Genomic DNA, 17,285 nt, shown 5'->3' on the forward strand with positions numbered 1-17,285 from the left:
ATGATCATTGCAATGCATGAACACTATCTCATCATGTATGGATGAATGAAATGTCTCATTTTAAGTAAGTTATTTTTAGGCCTTGTGAGACTTTTATCCTAGGTTCACCTAACCTAGAATCAATCTAAATAATCATCGTAGGACTTCTATAAAACATAAATGTTTCTCCTAAATCTATGATGACCTAGAGTCTTGGCATGTTGCTTATATATTTGTCTTCATCTTCAAGCTTTCATATAATCCTTGTCTTCTTAAAGTTCTTGTCTTCATCAAAACTTAGTGAGTCATTATGCTTGCAACCTTTGACTCCTATTGCAATAACATTATAGAAGCAGTTAACCACAATAAAGAATGCATGTTCTTCTTATATGGTTACGTGGGAACTGGAAAAACTCATATGTGACCAACATTTACATTTGTATTGAGGTCTCAGAAGCATATAGTTTTAACTATAGCTTCCAATGTTATAGCTTCTTTGTTGTTACCAGGAGGTAAAATAACACACTCTAAATTCATGATATCTGTACCAACTCTTGTCAACTCTGTTTGTAACATTCACTAGCGTCCGAACTTGCAGAACTATTGAAACAAAATAATTTAATTATATGGGATGAAGCTCTGATGACACATAAATATTTCTTTGAGGCATTTGGTAAAGGTCTTAGAGATATAATGGGTGCTAGAGGGAATGATTCAATTGTTTTCGGAGGTATGGTTGTCGTTTTTGGAGGGAATTTTTGACAGATATTGTCATTGATTCTAAGAGGATGTTGTTCAGATATTATACATGTAACAATCAATGCATCGTATCTTTGACACCATTCTACAAGGTTAACCTTCACAAAAAACATGTGTTTACAAAATAATTCTAATGCAATGGAAATCATAGAATTCTCATATTGGATATTAAAGGTGGGGATGAGAAATTATTTGAGCCTAGTCATGGTTGTGCTGAAATAGATTGATAACCCAATTGATCACAAAATTTTGATAACCCAATTGATGCCATAGTTCAAAGCACATACGTAAATCTACAAGATCACTACAAGAGTTAGAAGGTTTTGTAATCAAGGATACTACTTGCATCAACGATTGAAATTATGGATCAAATCAACGAATTTGTTCTAAGCCTTATTCTAGGTACACAAATATAATTAGAATCAAGCACTTATTATGTTCATGCAAGTATCTTTTTAATCCATACTAATATATATCCTTATGTAAAATTTAAGGTAACGAAAATGAATACCTTAGCTCAGATTCTATTGAGATGTGAGATGTGAGATGTGAAAGTAAAGTATTCAACATATTAACTCTTGAGTTTCTAAACTCACTTAAAACTTATGGTCCTTCAATTCATAAAATCAAGTTAACAGTTGGCACTCCAATAATGTTGCTAAGAATTTTAGACCAATCTAAATGATTATGTAATTGTACAAGATTGATTATCACTAACTTGACAAATCATGTCGTCTAAGCAAAGGTTATGCCTAGGAAGAACATTGAAAATATCTTATATATTCTTCAAATGTCAATGTCTCCATCCAATCTTCATGACCTTTTAAGTTGATAAGGGGACAATTTCCTATGATTGTTTCATAGGCCATGATATTTAACAAATCTCAAGGTCAATCATTGGAAACTGTTGAATTATACTTGCCTAGACTAGTCTTTAGTCACAGTCAATTATATGTGGCAATTTCAAGAGTACATAGCAACAAAGAATTGAAGATATTAATACATGATAAGGATGATAAAACTCCAACGGCAACAACAAATGTTGTTATGAATATTTCCAAAACCTATAACATGTATTTTACTTCTTATTTCAGATTCAGTTATGACTAAAATGCATACTACATTAATATTTTTTATACACTCTAATGTGTCATTTATTTCATCTTTATAAGGTTAAAGACAACCTAACAACTTTTCTACCAAAAAACTAAGATTCATGATCATCATCAATTAAGGTTACACTCCATGATATTTATCATAAACAATGTTATTTATTTATACCAATTAACAACAATATAAAACGTTCCGTCTTTTTTGCTATACAACTTTGAAATATATTTCTTTGAATTTCGATCACCAATAAAACACATTGACCCATGCAAATGAATAGGTATCCTACTAGTTAGATAATAAACAGAAGTAACCAATTTGGTTCTCAAAATATTTTGTTTAGTTAAATTTAATCTTGGAAAGAAATAAAAGTGATGTATGTTATGATGTTTGTTATGAGATTTATTAGAAAGGGAATAGAATAAAATATTATAGTTGATTATTTAGATTTATTAAATATTGATATTTTATGAATAATTGTAGAATGATCTTATTGTAAGATGATGACACTTGTGTGACACTTGTGTGACATCATCATTTGAAGATTTTCCTTAATTTCTTTAAATAGTGTTTTGTTAATCCATATTGGAAATCAATCAATGAAATATGAATATTATCTTCAAGTATTATCTTTTTCCTTAGGAGTAGAATAACATATAGCTTAATTCCTTGATAATAGACAATTTTGTTACCTATAATTAGTGCTTTCATTTGTTCCTCAATGCCTCCCACGAGTGTGGATGATGCTCTCTTGTTCCCTACCACATATCCCATTTCCCTTCTTTTCCATAATGGCCAAAACAGTAACCTCCCCCAAAACCACCTCCACAACCAAATTATCTATCTTCCCAACACTATTGTTCTCCACCCTTTCAACCTTATTATTGATTAACTCAACAACCTTTTGCACAACACCAGATTCTTATGCCATCTCATTTACGACCCCAAGGTCTAGTACATTCAGTTCCCATGCATTTTTATCCACAGTCACAGCCTCACAGGGTCATGTTGAACTATCAAATAACACTCAGAACAATCAATCTCAAAATGCTATAGAGAGGCCTTTAATTCCTAATCACCCTGGACAGGTACAACCATTTTCACAATCTTCCAATACTATTCCAGCTAGACCCGGGCAAGTATCTGACTTGCATTCTAGGACCAGTTGGGAGACAAGGTGATCTCATTGAGCAGCAAACTGACTAAGCCTTTGGGAAAGCAAACAAGTTGAATTTTGAAAAAGTTTAATTAGATATGAAACTAATTGAGGTCGGAAATAAGCAAAAAGGTGAAAATTCACACTCCAAGAAGATTGTTGGGACGTATGTCAATGCATTAAAAAATGGTGATTCAGAGGTTGTTGCCATTCAAAATGATAGTAATAATCATTCTATTTTAAAAGCCAATGAGACTCAAGATGGGCCACTAAAGATACAGACAAAACTCTTTGAGTCACAAAATTGATAAATCGTGCAATGATGATATATGCAATCCAATACAAACTAACACCAATTGTCTCGCAAATCCATGGTAGCCAAGGACCACACATTGATGAATATAGAAGTATGCAGTCTAGGGTTTATTCTCATTCAGTTTGACAATATGAGTTGGAGCAAGAAATTAGTTTTTTAAAACGGGCCTCTTGGGTCTAAGTGCACATTAAGTGGTAAATAATGGGGACAATCTTTTGATACATTAGATAGTTTCTAATCTGGACAATGATTTGGGCTTTTTAATTAATCAAATATTTTGGCCCAATTTTATGTTTGATGAGAAAGTCAAATGTGATGGAGAAGAAAGTTATATTCTTTCAAATTTAATGGACCAAATCATTGAGTCAATAAGCCAACTATTCAACCTTGAGGGCAATGTTGATTTTAGAGAGGTTGGTAATGATAGAATAGATGTTATGATGTTTGCTATGAGATTTATTAGAAAAAGGATATGATAGAATAGTATAGTTGATTATTTAGATTTATTAAATAATTTTATGAAAAACTCTATAATGTTCTTATTATGATATGATGGCAATTATATGGTCATCATCATTTTAGGGTTTTCTTCATTTTCTTTAAATAATGTTTTGCTCATCTATAATAGGAATCAATTAATGAAATATGAATATTATCTTCTAGTATTATCTCTTTTCTCATGAGTAGAATAGCTTATAGCTTAATTCCTGATAGTTATTACCTATCAACAGCTTATTCAATTTCAAAAGACAATTTGTTCCCCAAAAAAATCTCCAGATAATCCTTAGATAATTTGGCCTTAACATATTTTATGGGACATTTTGATCCTAAATATTTGTGCAAAATAGTGGAAAATTTCAAGTTATATCAACACTAACTACTGATCCAAATGGCAAGAATATCATTCCCAACGGTTAGGATTGTCAGAAATTTCAACAAAGAAATATAAGTGCAATTGTGTTATTGAGGATCAGTTTATTTTGATTTTGTCATTGAATAGGCTGGCAATGAACCGAACCAATTCAGTATTCGTTAATAAACTTGGTTCATCAACCAAATGAGCTGAACTTGAGCTGGAAATTGAGTTCGTTAAATAAACAAGCCGAACTTGAGTTGGATATAGGCTGGCAATGAACCGAACCAATTCAATATTTGTTAATAAACTTGGTTCATTAACCAAATGAGCTGAACTTGAGCTGGAAATTGAGTTCGTTAAATAAACAAGCCGAACTTGAGTTGGGTATAGTTTGACTCGTCAGGTTCATGAGTTGGCTCATCATATATATATATATATATATATACATATATATATATACATATATATACATACATATATATACATACATATATATACATACATATATATATACATACATATATACTTACATATATATACATACATATATACTTACATATATAAATTAATTTTTATGTTTATTATGACTCATACATTATTTTTTATATTTATTGTTATTATATATATATAAATAAATATAAGGAAGATTATATTTATATATAAAACATTTTGCATTATTTTTCAAATTTTAATTAATTATGTAAGTTGTCCAAATAAACCATTTGAATTGAACCGAACAGTTCGCGAATTTTAATCGAACAGAACTCAAGCTAAAAAATAACTCGTATCGAACTTGAGTCGAGTTTTGAGCTGAGTCAATCCTTATCGAGTTAAACTGAACTGAGCTCTGGTTCAACTCGATTCGAGTCGTTTCCAGGCCTACTGACAAATATCGTATCATTGGATGTGCCATGAGGATTATCCAATGAAGTTATTTCATATTAATCATGCGTTTGTCGTTCCAATTTATATTAAAGAGAATTCATTGAGGGGGTATTACCATGCAAGAGCTTCAACGATCTAAAAGGAGGTGTTTTACACGTGTGTGACTGTGTAAGAAATATGAAAGGATAAACGATTTCAATCATGGTGAGATGCATATTAGAGATATAAATAGAGGATTGAGAGACTCAATAGAACCCATATCATACATGACTCATCTTTTGAGATGTATGTTTTCATGTACTGAGGAGAAGCCAATAAGGCAATTATTATGCAGAGCCCTCATATCACTATGCTTGAGAGTCTTATTTTGAGGGGAGGGTACTACTGACTTTGAAAAGTGTCCCACCTTTAGGAGTTGTGTGAAAAAGACCAAAAAGTTTTGGAAGATTTTTAGAGTCATCCAGAACCTTTTATATGTTTATTTTCACGGTTTCCCAAATTTAAAGTATTTTTTAGAGATAAACATATCAAAGTACCTAAACACCCTTACTAAAATTTTATAATTATATCATTATATGTTTTTCATTGTTAATTATATTTTTAAATGAGATAAAATAATATTTTTGGATTTTTTATCCTTCATTCTCCTCAAATCTAAATTTCACACCCCAAACAAAAGAAATGTTTAGCTTGATTTGTCTTCCTTTCTCCTTCCCTTACTCCCCTTCCTTACCCCTTAATCCCTCTTATTCATTTTCCCTCATAACTCACAAACACATCCTTAGACTACGTAATTGACAATACATTTGTCGATGACTATGTCATCATTTTGAGCATGTATTGTGGCTAGACTTGGTTTAGGTTTCATTAGACTTTATCACTTTGAAGTCTCATTCTCAATATTGATCAGAATATCTTATTCTGGTCGACAAAGGGAAGACATGTGGAGACGATTCTAAACTGGAAAGTTGAGTTAACCGAAAGGAGCATTATCAATAATATACTTATATGATACCCTACTGCTGCTCTAATATGGTTGGAGCATTATCAATAATAAGAATTCTCTATGGATCAATTTTCTCATTGGAAAATATGGCAGGTTTATTGGAAGGAATCATGGTCTCTAATTCTGATTCTGTTCTCAGGAAAAACTTCGCATCTATATGGCCAACCCTGTTACAGAACACAATCTTTATCCATTATTCACCCTGCTTCTTCCGGATGAAGCTATGAAGGTCAGTCAATTTCTCACAAACCAGAGAGTGTGGCATCACACTACTCTTTCACATTCTTCACCGGAAGAAATCGTTGACCAAATCCGTGATCTCCTCCCCCAGCTAATTGTGATGGTAGTGACAAACTTGGTTGAAAAGCCTCTCCCGATGTGGCTATTGATAACTTTAATATCAAAAGTGCCTATATGTTAATAGGAGAAAAGAGGGAGGAGCAGATGTTTCAGGAACCTCCTGACCACAAAATGTTCCCATAGTGGTTTAGTTTTTCGTTCTTGGACGTGCCCCCCTCTGTACCCAAAACTAAGAACTGGAGTATGGTCCCTAAACGCTTAACACCGCATCCCTAAATTACACTGGGAGAACATATTTCCCAGAAATTATTGTAGCTACTGGCTAGCGAACTAAAACCAGACATCAATCTATCAAAGAACTATAATGGTACCAATCTAATTAGTAACTCAAGCATCTCATCTAGGTCTTATGTTTAACCCATAACACATCATTAATAGAAATGATCATTTTAAGCGGTGCCAATAATGTTGGGGCTAACAGAAATTCACAGTACTTACAATGTGACATTGCATATTGACATAAAAGTAAAGGTAAAACAGAACAAAGACTTCATCCAACATTCAAGGCACCACAACCGAAGTATCATGGAACTCAGAATGTAGTCCCATTCCATCCGAAGTTGGAACCCTGCAGAACAAAAAAATCACAATTACCATTAAGTATTGGGAAAAAAAATAAATATAAAACGACCAAATATACGAGGCTCCTACTTAATGGTGTCTGGGGAGGGTAAATGCATGCAACCATACCCTCAAACGAAGAGGTTGTTTCCATATTTAAACCCATGACCTCCAGGTCACAAGGCAAGCAACCTTACTATTGCGCTGAGTAGATGTAAAATTACTGATTACAGGTTAGAAGGAAGGAGCCACACAAATAGTCTTGAACAGTAAGATTAATTTACATTACCTAGTGCTGGTGTAAAGCATGAAAACACTGTGCATATTCTAGATTCTTATGGGCCTAAGCAAAATGAAATAATGCGATAAGAAGGCAGTGCAGGGAAATGATCCTTCTTTTCAGGACAACTCAGATGTTTAGACTTTAGACACTTGCCTTAGAGTCATAAAACTTTAAGAAGAATCGTGACTTAGGCACTGACAACTTTGTTTCAAGAATTGAAGCAATTTCAGCACTAAGTTTCTTGTTCACATCAGGGTTAAGACCACCAATGGACACCAATTCCCCATAAGCTGCTGGCTGCTCAGTCCCGCCAAAAGATACTGGTACAGATCCTTTCAGCACAATCATCACATACTGTAAATCAAAAATTGAAGAACATTAATGCCTTAGGTCAAAACAAGAAAATACGATAACAAAGAAAGAAGCATAGAATAAGAGAAAAATAAGTTATAAAACTTCAAATTTAATTCAATGTACAAAGAACACCATGCATTCAGGCATCCAGCATCTAGCTGAAGTATCAGTTAAATCAACTCAAGAATTATGTGACAACAAATCTAGATAGTAAATGCTGAAAGGCACCCTTAAGGTGGAGAGGCATCAAAATGCGCACCACTCACTGAAGAAAGGTGCTAACAGCTTAACAGGTGCTAACAGCTTAACAGTAGAAAAAGAATAAGCAAAAAATTAGTATACTATTTGGCACTAGTTTGCCATAGGAAATAAGCAACCCTTTTGTGTTAAAGGCTACATTTCACCTCCCCCCTGGCTCGAGATTTAGTTATCAGTACTCTTACCTGCCTGGAGGAAATAAAGAGGTCCTAAGTGTAAGTAAGTAAAACCCAGTGGAAGTTTCAAATTGCGAACCACATCATCTGACGTGTCCACAATAATGCAATTGTAGTGACCACCACAAACGCATCACATCGTAATTGCGGCATGACGTTAAATCACAATGATGTGCTTGCTTTGGGCCGCAACACAGTCACATCAAAACACATTGAACAACATCAAATTAAAAAGAAAACACATCTCAACGTAATCCACAATCCACATCGTAATGACTGCTATCAACCACAAGCACGACCACAGAGGTAATTTAAAATAGCGAGTCAGAGTAGTTTATACAAAAGATTACAGCTCAGATACCAATTACAGAAAGACATTAACTATCATATTTTACTACACATCTTGGAAAATTCAAAATTCAAAGGATACATCACTTTTAATTACATTTGGACACAACTAAAAAGCCACCATTTCTAGAAAAAGACACTTCATCAATCTATCAAATGTTCATGTCCGTTAAACAAATTTTCAGGTATTGAACAACTAAGAACCCTCTAAGTATAAGCATAACTAATCAATTTCATAATTTCGGATGCAAATTAAGCAACGCAAATCGGGAATGATGTAAAACGAAAAAAACGTACGGCTTCGGGTTTTCCAATGAGTTTGGCGACGGTGGAAGTTGCTTCGGAGAGGATGGAAGAGGTGTCGACGCCGTCGAGGGTGACGTTTGTGGAGATGTTGAGGCACGGCATCGTTGTGTTCTTAGTTTAGTCTCTGCAATTGGCAACTGCTGAAAAAATTGAAATAAGAACCCTAGCGATATATATCATTTATTTTCGGTCTGGTTTTATGGATTGAATATAAAATTTCCTTTCTTCCGAGAATGCCCTTTGCCAAACCAAATTTGGCCTGTTTCGCTGGTATAAATGCATTCGGACTTTATCATAGTTGATTGGTGTCATTATTCTATTTTACAAATAGTTTAATACATGTAGATTTTTTTTTTAAAGCAAAGGTGCATTGCACCAAGATGAATTAAAAAGGGGCCAAAGAGTCGATCATTACATATTCCTAAATCTATAGGCAGACAAGTCTGCCCTATTTTTCACAAATTCAGAACAAATGAGACTAGGCATAATATTCCACCAAGTGCTTGATCTAGTATGAATACCATGATTAGCAAGCTTATTCGCACAAGTGTTCCATTCTCTGAATATGTGAGAGATGTTGAAATTCATATTACCCAAGAGAAGCTTGCATTTAACAAATCTGTTATGTAATTGCCAAAGAGGATTAATTGACCCTTTGAAAATACTAACCACCAATGTTGAGTCGCATTCCAGCCAAAGGTTCTTCCAACCTTTGTGATGAGCTATCTCAATAGCAAGGATTGTCGTATGCAATTCAGCAAAGAGAGCATTTTTGATATCCAGATAAGTTGCAAAACTAGCTATGAAATTTCCATGATGATCTCTAAAAATACCTCCTCCTCCTGCATGGCCAGGAGCACCATGAGCAGAGTCATCTGTATTAACTTTAACCACACCCCAAGTAGGCCTTTTCCAAATCACCTCAGAGTATGAAGGAGCCTTACTATAATTAAGAGGGACATTGAAAAATTTCAAGATGCTGAATTCATGCAGAGAAGAGAAGGCAATTGCATTAGAGCATAATCCAGCTAGAGTAGTTTCTCTTCTAATCTTGGAAATTGCTTGGGCAATAGATATTTTCCTGTCTTCAAACCTTAACTGGTTTCTGCAATACCAAATGGTGCTTATTGTGTGGATAATACAAGCTAAGTACACATGCTTTAGCAAAGGGCTCCAAGCTGTTTTGGAGAAAGCCATGATAGTATTAATTGAAGATAGGTCCAAGGAGTTTGAGAAAACATCCCTCAACCAAGACCACAGATAAACAGCAAAGGGGCATTGCAAAAAGAGATGCTATGTGGTTTCAGTATTGGCATTGCAGAGGCTGCAAATGGAAACAATGTCACACCCCCTTTTCTGAATATTTTCATCAGTTGGCATACGATTCTTCCATATTCTCCAGAGGATGAAAGACTTCGAAGGGGCAATGTGTGTTGACCAGATGTGCTTTAGGCCACAAGGAGGATTTGGATTACACACACAAGCAAAGGCAACTTTTAGAGATAGCTTACCATCATTAGAGTTGCTCCAAACCAGTTTGTCCATTCCCTCAGAGGCTATAGTAGAAGCAATTTTCCTACTGATCATAGGGTACCTTGCAGCTAAAGTATTAGGTATGATCCAGTTAGAGTTATATATGAAATCAACAACCTTAGCCTGCAAGGTAGAGTGAAGATGAGGTGGAATATCCAACAGCTCCACTAGAGGGTCCCCTAGCCAGTTATCTCTCCAAAAATTGATGTTGTGCCCCTCTCCAACCAACTAAGGGTGGAAACAGGCCACACCGCCTATCAGGGGCCTATTACCTGGCATATAACAGGCTAGGCCATGCTTTTTTCATTAACAGGCCAGGCTCAGGCTTTCTAAAAAGCCTATTTAGCTTAACAGGTCAGGCTTTAGGCCACCTAAAAGGCCTATTAAGCCTAACAGGCCGACCTATTTAGTTATATTATATATGAATGTTGAATTTATACTATTTTAATATAAATAATATTATTATATATGTAATATTAATATAAAAATGTATACAAAAATATAATTTAATTATTAGAATTAGATGGGCCTAATTAAAAGTAGGCCTATAAGCCCATTTAAATGTAGACATAGTAGCCTATTTCATGACCATATAGTATAATAGGCCTTTAAACAGGCTAACAGGCCAGGCTTTTAAACAGGCCAGGCTCAGGCTTTGAATTTTTTTTTAAACAGGCTAACAGGCCAGGCCCAGGCTCCTATATGCTATATAGGCTGGGCCTGTTTAAGGCAAAGCCTGGTCTGGCCTGGCCTGTTTCCACCCTTACAACCAACCAGATTGAGTTCTTGAAGACCAAATTCTACTGCTCCTTGATACCAGGCCATATAGATGATTTAAAGTACCTAGTAGGTTTAGTTCTGCTACAACCAAATCTATTTTTGTAAAACTTAGCCCATTCATGATTAGAAGAAACCATTTCCCATGCCAATTTCAACATAGCAGCTTTGTTAATCATAGATATGGACTTAATATCCAAACCTCCATCAGCTAGGGAATTGCAAACCTGATTCTAGGCCACAGTTACCAGCTTTTTGACCTCAGTGTCACCAGACCAGATGAAATTTCTGATTTTCCTATCCAATGTCTTGAGTAATTGAGTTGGCCACTTATAGATGTGGAAGCTATACAAGAGCATGCTTTAGATCACGAATTTAACCAGCTCAACTCTGCCCATAATAGAGAGACTAGAGCCCTTCCATTTAGCTAACTTGACTAGGATCTTATCAGCTATAGGTTGAAGGTGATACTTCTTGGGCTTCCCTATGAAGATTGGGACACCAAGATAAGTAAAAGGGAGGGAGCCCATAGAGAAACCCAAGTAGCTTTTTAGGTTGGCCAATTTCCTAGACGAAGCATTAGTAGAGAAGAATTTGCATTTATTGGCATTGATGTATTGACCAGAGGTAGAGCCATAGTCCTTGACAAATTGGTTGAGGGAGAACAACTCTCTTTTAATTCCTTTACAGAAGATGAGTATATCATCAGCATAAAGGATATGGCTAGGAGTTTTGGCTAAGGCAGGGCCAGAAATAGAGCTGAGCTTGCCTTCATTTACCAACTTCATAATGCCCCTGCTTAGCACATCTTCAGCAATACAAAAAAGCAAAGGAGAAAGGGGGTCACCTTGCCTAACCCCTATGCTGCAATTGAAGAATCCCACACTTTGGCCATTGACAATGACTGACATTCTAGCTGATTGAAGGATAGCTCTGATCCAAGAGTAGAATTGGCTGCAAAAACCAAAGGCCTTGAGAGTGTCTAATAGGAAGCACCAATCCATTGTGTCAAAAGCTTTCCTAATGTCCAACTTGATTGCAAGATTTCCTCCAAAGACTTTATGATCAAGCAGGTTAATTGCTTTAGAGGCAATGCAAATGCAGTCCTGAATTTTCCTGTCCTTGATAAATCCCCTTTAGTGAGTGGAAACAATTTTAAGGGCAATTATGGCAAGCCTGTCAGCAAGGATCTTGGTGATTATCTTGAATTGAAAATTGGCCAAAGCTATTGGCCTAAAATCCTCCACTTTGTCAGCTTCCTTAAACTTAAGTATTAGTATAACAGAGTTGGAGTTCAAGTTGGGAAGAATCCAACCATGCTTGAAAAATTGGCCAACAGATTTGCACACATCCAACTCAACAATGTCCCAAAAAGCATGAAAGAAGTTGCCACCAAAACCATCAGGGCTAGGGGCCCCATCACCATTCATTGAGAAGACAACATTCTTGATTTCAAAGGAGGAGGGCAGGGCAGTGAGCATAGAGTCGTCCTGTTCATTGACCAAGCTAGGAATTACATCATTGATTAAACCATTAGGGGTAGTGCTGTTTTGAGAGACAAACAGGTCAGTGAAGTAGCTTAACACATGGTTAGCTATGTCCTCCTGTTTTTCCAGAATTCTGTCCCCAACATTTAGCATAGAGATAGCATTTGTTGTGTGTCTGATTTTGGCAACCTTATGAAAGAAACTAGTGTTTCTATCACCATTAATGTGCCAATTTAGCCTTGACTTCTCATGCCAGAATTCCTCCTCCACCCTTAGAGCATGTAACAACTCATTTTGAGTCAGGGTATCCTGATCTAACAGATCCTGATCAGGTTCTATAAGCTCCATACACCTCTGAATCTCCTCCACCTTTAGCTTAGCTTGACTAACTCTGAGATGAATATTACCAAAAACATTTTTGTTCCACTCTTTTAGCTCCTGCTTCAACATTCTAAGATTTTGAGCTAGAACAAACATAGGGCAACCTATCACAGATTTACTCCAGGTAACAGAAACCAGTCTTTTGCAATCTGAATGGCTCACCCACATTTTATGAAACCTAAAAGGGGTTGGCTGATTAAAGATGATGGAACAAGAAGAAAACAACAAAGGAAAGTGATCAGAAGCAATCCTTGGCAAGGTACAGCAAGAAACCTGAGTCCAAATATCAAGCCATTCCTCATTACAGAGAGCTCTATCCAACCTTCTTTCAGTAAGGGCTAACCCCCTTCTCTTGTTGGACCAGGTGAACTTAGCACCTGTAGTTGGCAGATGCAAAAGGTTATTGTTATCAGCAAAACTTTTGAACTCATCATAAGAAATCTGAGAAGGGAGTCTTTGCCCTTCGCACTCATGTGCACCTAAAACTGCATTGTAATCACCCAAAGTACACCAAGAACCAGGGTAGATAGTCATGAGATTATGCAGATCAAACCACAATTGTCTATGATGGATATGATTGGTATGAGCATAAATAGCACTCATGAGCAAATGTTTATTGTCCAGAGTAATTGAGATGGATATGTGTTGGCTCGATGTATCAATGACAGAGGGGAAGAGCCCAGTGTTACAAAGCCCTCAAAGGTTACCTTTATTATTCACAGCAAACAGCTTGAGATTCATGGCATTCCAGAAGGACGAGACACTGAATTAGAAGTAATCATTGGCTCAGCCAAGAACACCAAGTCAGGTTTATTAGAAAAGCAAAAATTCTTTAGAACCATCCTAGAGTTTGAGTTACCAAAACCTCTACAATTCCAGTATATAACCTTCATTAATTAATGTGTGTATTACCACCCCTTCGGGTAAAGTAGACCTTTTCTTGGGAATTTTTTCTCCTCATCTTTTTTTTCTTTTTCTGAGATTTGCTAAGAACATGCGTGAAGCTGTCCTCAGTGTCCTCCTCCTCCTGGACTTCAACCTCATCAGCCCAAAGTTTCCCTACAATCCTCATGTCACTAGCTGCCACCTGATTAGTGAAAAACTCAGTTTCTTGAACCACAAAGTTTTACTTTGACTCTGCGTAGCATCCAGGGCCTCACTTAAAGGGATTTCACCTAGAGTTTCTTCAGGATTGGCCACTTGTGCTACAACCGGGTCATTATGCACAATTGGAGAAAGTTCCATTCTTTCAATACCCTCAAGATTTTCATTCTCTTCAATAACCAGATCAATGCACAAATCCTCTACAATTGCGGGTTTGGATTTTTCTTTGTTGTGTGATTTCTTGGCTGTTGGCTTAGAAAAATCTTCAGTAACCTTGTGTCTTCGACAATTAGCCAACATATACCCAATTGTTTGACAATCGTTGCAGAAATTTGGGAGACTCTCATATTCTATCGGCACAAAGAATGCAAAGCCGTCCCTCTCCACAAGTATTTGATTTGGCAATTTAGATTTCAGATTAAGCTCCACCAACACTTTAGCAAAATGGCCAAAAGATATGTTTGTAGTTGCTTCATCTAAAGCTATTGGAGTACCTATTCCTCCAGCTATTGAGAAGATGATTCTGGCACTCCAATATTCCTGGGGCAAGTTAAGGATACGAACCCAACATTGAGGATGAAAAACGTTTTGCACATTCGGGTTAAAATCAAGGGTCCATATTAGTAGGGTAAGATAAATATCTATTGGTCTGCATTCTCATTTCATACTATTAAGTATTTAATTTTTATATATTTTATTTTATATAATTAAAATGTATTTTTCATATTAATTATATTTTATGTTATATTTTTTTATTAGGTGTACTTTATATGATAATTATTTATTTTTATTAGAATGCATTGTTCACATTATATTATAATTGTTTGCCTTTATATTATAATATTTATACACATTCATGTTGAAGCTATAGAACTTAGAGAAACAGAATAAAGAAAATAAAGAAGGTGAATTCGGGAATGATGAAGGAATTTAGAGAGAAATTAGAGAAGAAGAATATAGGGATTGATTGAGAGAATTGGTTCTAAAATTCTTGTATTGAAATACACTACACAATGAGTTATTTATACACATGTTATATTTAGAATAACAACCATAACTACTTTTTAATGAATGTAAAATGTATACACTGACAATGTAAAGATTTATACACATGCACTTCATCATACACTGTTCATTTGGATTACTTTTTCTGAAAAATCAACAATAATAAAAAATCAATGGTAATAATACAATAACAGTGTATAAAACTCATACACTGTCAGTGCATACGTCTTTTTCTCCTTTTTAATTATAGCAACTTCTAAGTACTTTTGAATTACTTAATTTTAACAATTCATTATATTATTCACAATTAATTTATATAACAAGAGTCATTTATGATTAAATATGAATGTTGACTGATATAATAATAATATGTGAGATTCTTATATTATTGCTATATACATTTTCCCCCTCTTTTACAAGTTTATACGTTAACCTCTTATAAGGTATCATTACCATCGTTCTATTTAGGAGGAGTATCAACCCTTATCTTATTATTTACAATATGAATCAGACTCATACTCCCATACGATTGTAATCCCACTCACCATTATGCTAAATCCATGAGTCAAGAGGTTAAAAACTTCCCACTAGCAACTAGGGACAGACTCAAATGAATTCAAGATGATATATTACAATTGTTTTGGAAGTCTCCTCATTATGATTCAGATTGTAATTATCGTCCTATCAGCTATATTTTCCTGCAATAATGGTAAATATAACTGAACGGTAAGCACAATTAGAATTTAGAATATTTGCAATAATCATCCAACAATTTTATGTATTGACGTCTAAATATTTCATTTTATATAATTATAATGTATTTTTCTGGATATTTGTATATTTTTATATTTATATCCAAGACCTAATATGTCATAAAATATAATTAAAAGTAATTAAGTTCATTTATTTTTATCATAATTGTTATTTAAGTAAATGGATTATATGATAAGTTCTTTCTTTCAAAATTAGAGATTTATTATTTACTAACTATATAAGAAAAAAAATGTCACAATGTTATTCCTCTTTGACACGTGTCACAACTGCATTCACTTTTTCCAGCCCAAACATGTACTCACATAGTATCATTCTCACACCATTAATTTTTTTTATCATGCACACTCACTCACTATATCACACACCCTTTCATTTTTAAACCATGTAAACACAATTCTATACACACTGTAATGCCCCAAAAATTACTCCATAAATATAATGTCCAAAAATGGGTAAAAAAGTTTTTGAATAATGTAACATAAACTTATCATCTTTATATTCGTTTCTTTTTCGGGATATCACTTTATGTAACATACAATGCGGAAAATAAAAAACCATTACCTAATGGTAGCCAAAAATAACATAATATAACTTTGAATAATACTTCATTTAATAACGAAAAATATCTGTACGAAATACAAGGCGGAAGAAACATTCGCCCAAACTGAAATTACACAAAAGGCTGAGATATCCAGCACATCAAAAAGTACCCTACACAGATCTAAGTCGCAAGGGCTTGTGTAGGTGTACCGATCTCCCTCAATCCTCCATGCCCCCTCCTGGGAAATCGAGAAGCGGTAACTCCGAATCCTCGCAAAACGATCCATCTGAACAAAACGCGATCCGGAGACAAACATAAAGAAGAGGAGTAAGACATCTAATGAATATTAGGCATTGACGGCATGGAATTATACGGAATATCACATCCAGACAGACACGCATAATAAACACAATATATACATCACATATAAAAATGCACAATGATGAATGATGTTATAATCTCAGATTATGAGGATCAAAGTCCACAATTTCAATGTATGAATGTTATGCTTGTTTCATCAATCCTTTCACCAATATCTTCCCAATATACTATACGGAAATAACCAAGAGTACATGCCCCATAACAAGCCGATTTGAACGCACCAAAATTATTCCTCGCAAGGATATATGATCGATCTGTTCCGAAGAACTGTCCATTTCAAGACGGTGTCGTATCAAACACTTTCTGGGCAACCCTCTCATTGATCCTAATTGCAAAGAGGGGTTGTCAGAGATCGTCTAGTTTGCGCTGTGAGCACTGTCCGATCCAACAGAATACCTCATCCAGGAATACATGGGACTCGTCTCCCCTAGACTCTCTCTCATGACTTTGTGGACGAACCACCACCAATGTCGTCCCTCTCAACATCTCGGGGCTCGTTCGTCTCCTTTAAATTTCCACTCCACTACTTCATTATCCATAATGAGTATGCACATCCATCCTTTCACCAATATCCTCCCAATATACTATT

At 35.1% G+C, this 17,285-nt stretch overlaps 2 protein-coding genes across 2 annotated transcripts; both read right to left on the reverse strand.

Moving 5' to 3' along the window:
* On the reverse strand, positions 6,775 to 8,873 carry LOC109349865 (macrophage migration inhibitory factor homolog). Its single transcript, XM_019590894.1, has 3 exons — positions 8,705 to 8,873; positions 7,425 to 7,625; positions 6,775 to 6,995 (listed from the first exon to the last, which is right to left on the reverse strand). The coding sequence occupies exons 1-3, from the start codon at positions 8,813 to 8,815 to the stop codon at positions 6,960 to 6,962; spliced, it is 348 nt and encodes a 115-aa protein (XP_019446439.1). The 5' UTR covers positions 8,816 to 8,873; the 3' UTR covers positions 6,775 to 6,959.
* Positions 12,160 to 13,494, reverse strand: LOC109352716. Its single transcript, XM_019594935.1, has one exon. The coding sequence runs from the start codon at positions 13,492 to 13,494 to the stop codon at positions 12,160 to 12,162; it is 1,335 nt and encodes a 444-aa protein (XP_019450480.1).

This window comes from Lupinus angustifolius, chromosome LG01 (assembly GCF_001865875.1).
Source record: "Lupinus angustifolius cultivar Tanjil chromosome LG01, LupAngTanjil_v1.0, whole genome shotgun sequence".
In the NCBI taxonomy this organism is placed as follows: Eukaryota; Viridiplantae; Streptophyta; class Magnoliopsida; order Fabales; family Fabaceae; genus Lupinus; species Lupinus angustifolius.

What these genes read in the sequence shown, in the direction of transcription:
- LOC109349865 (XM_019590894.1), bottom strand. Translation starts at nt 8,815, where the DNA reads ATGCCGTGCCTCAACATCTCCACAAACGTCACCCTCGACGGCGTCGAC. An exon ending in TCATTGGAAAACCCGAAGCC is followed by an intron (nt 7,626 to 8,704) that starts GTACGTTTTTTT and finishes TTTGATTTACAG; the next exon opens with TATGTGATGATTGTGCTGAA. An exon ending in TAAAGTTTTATGACTCTAAG is followed by an intron (nt 6,996 to 7,424) that starts GCAAGTGTCTAA and finishes TTTGTTCTGCAG; the next exon opens with GGTTCCAACTTCGGATGGAA.
- LOC109352716 (XM_019594935.1), bottom strand. Translation starts at nt 13,494, where the DNA reads ATGAGTGCTATTTATGCTCATACCAATCATATCCATCATAGACAATTG.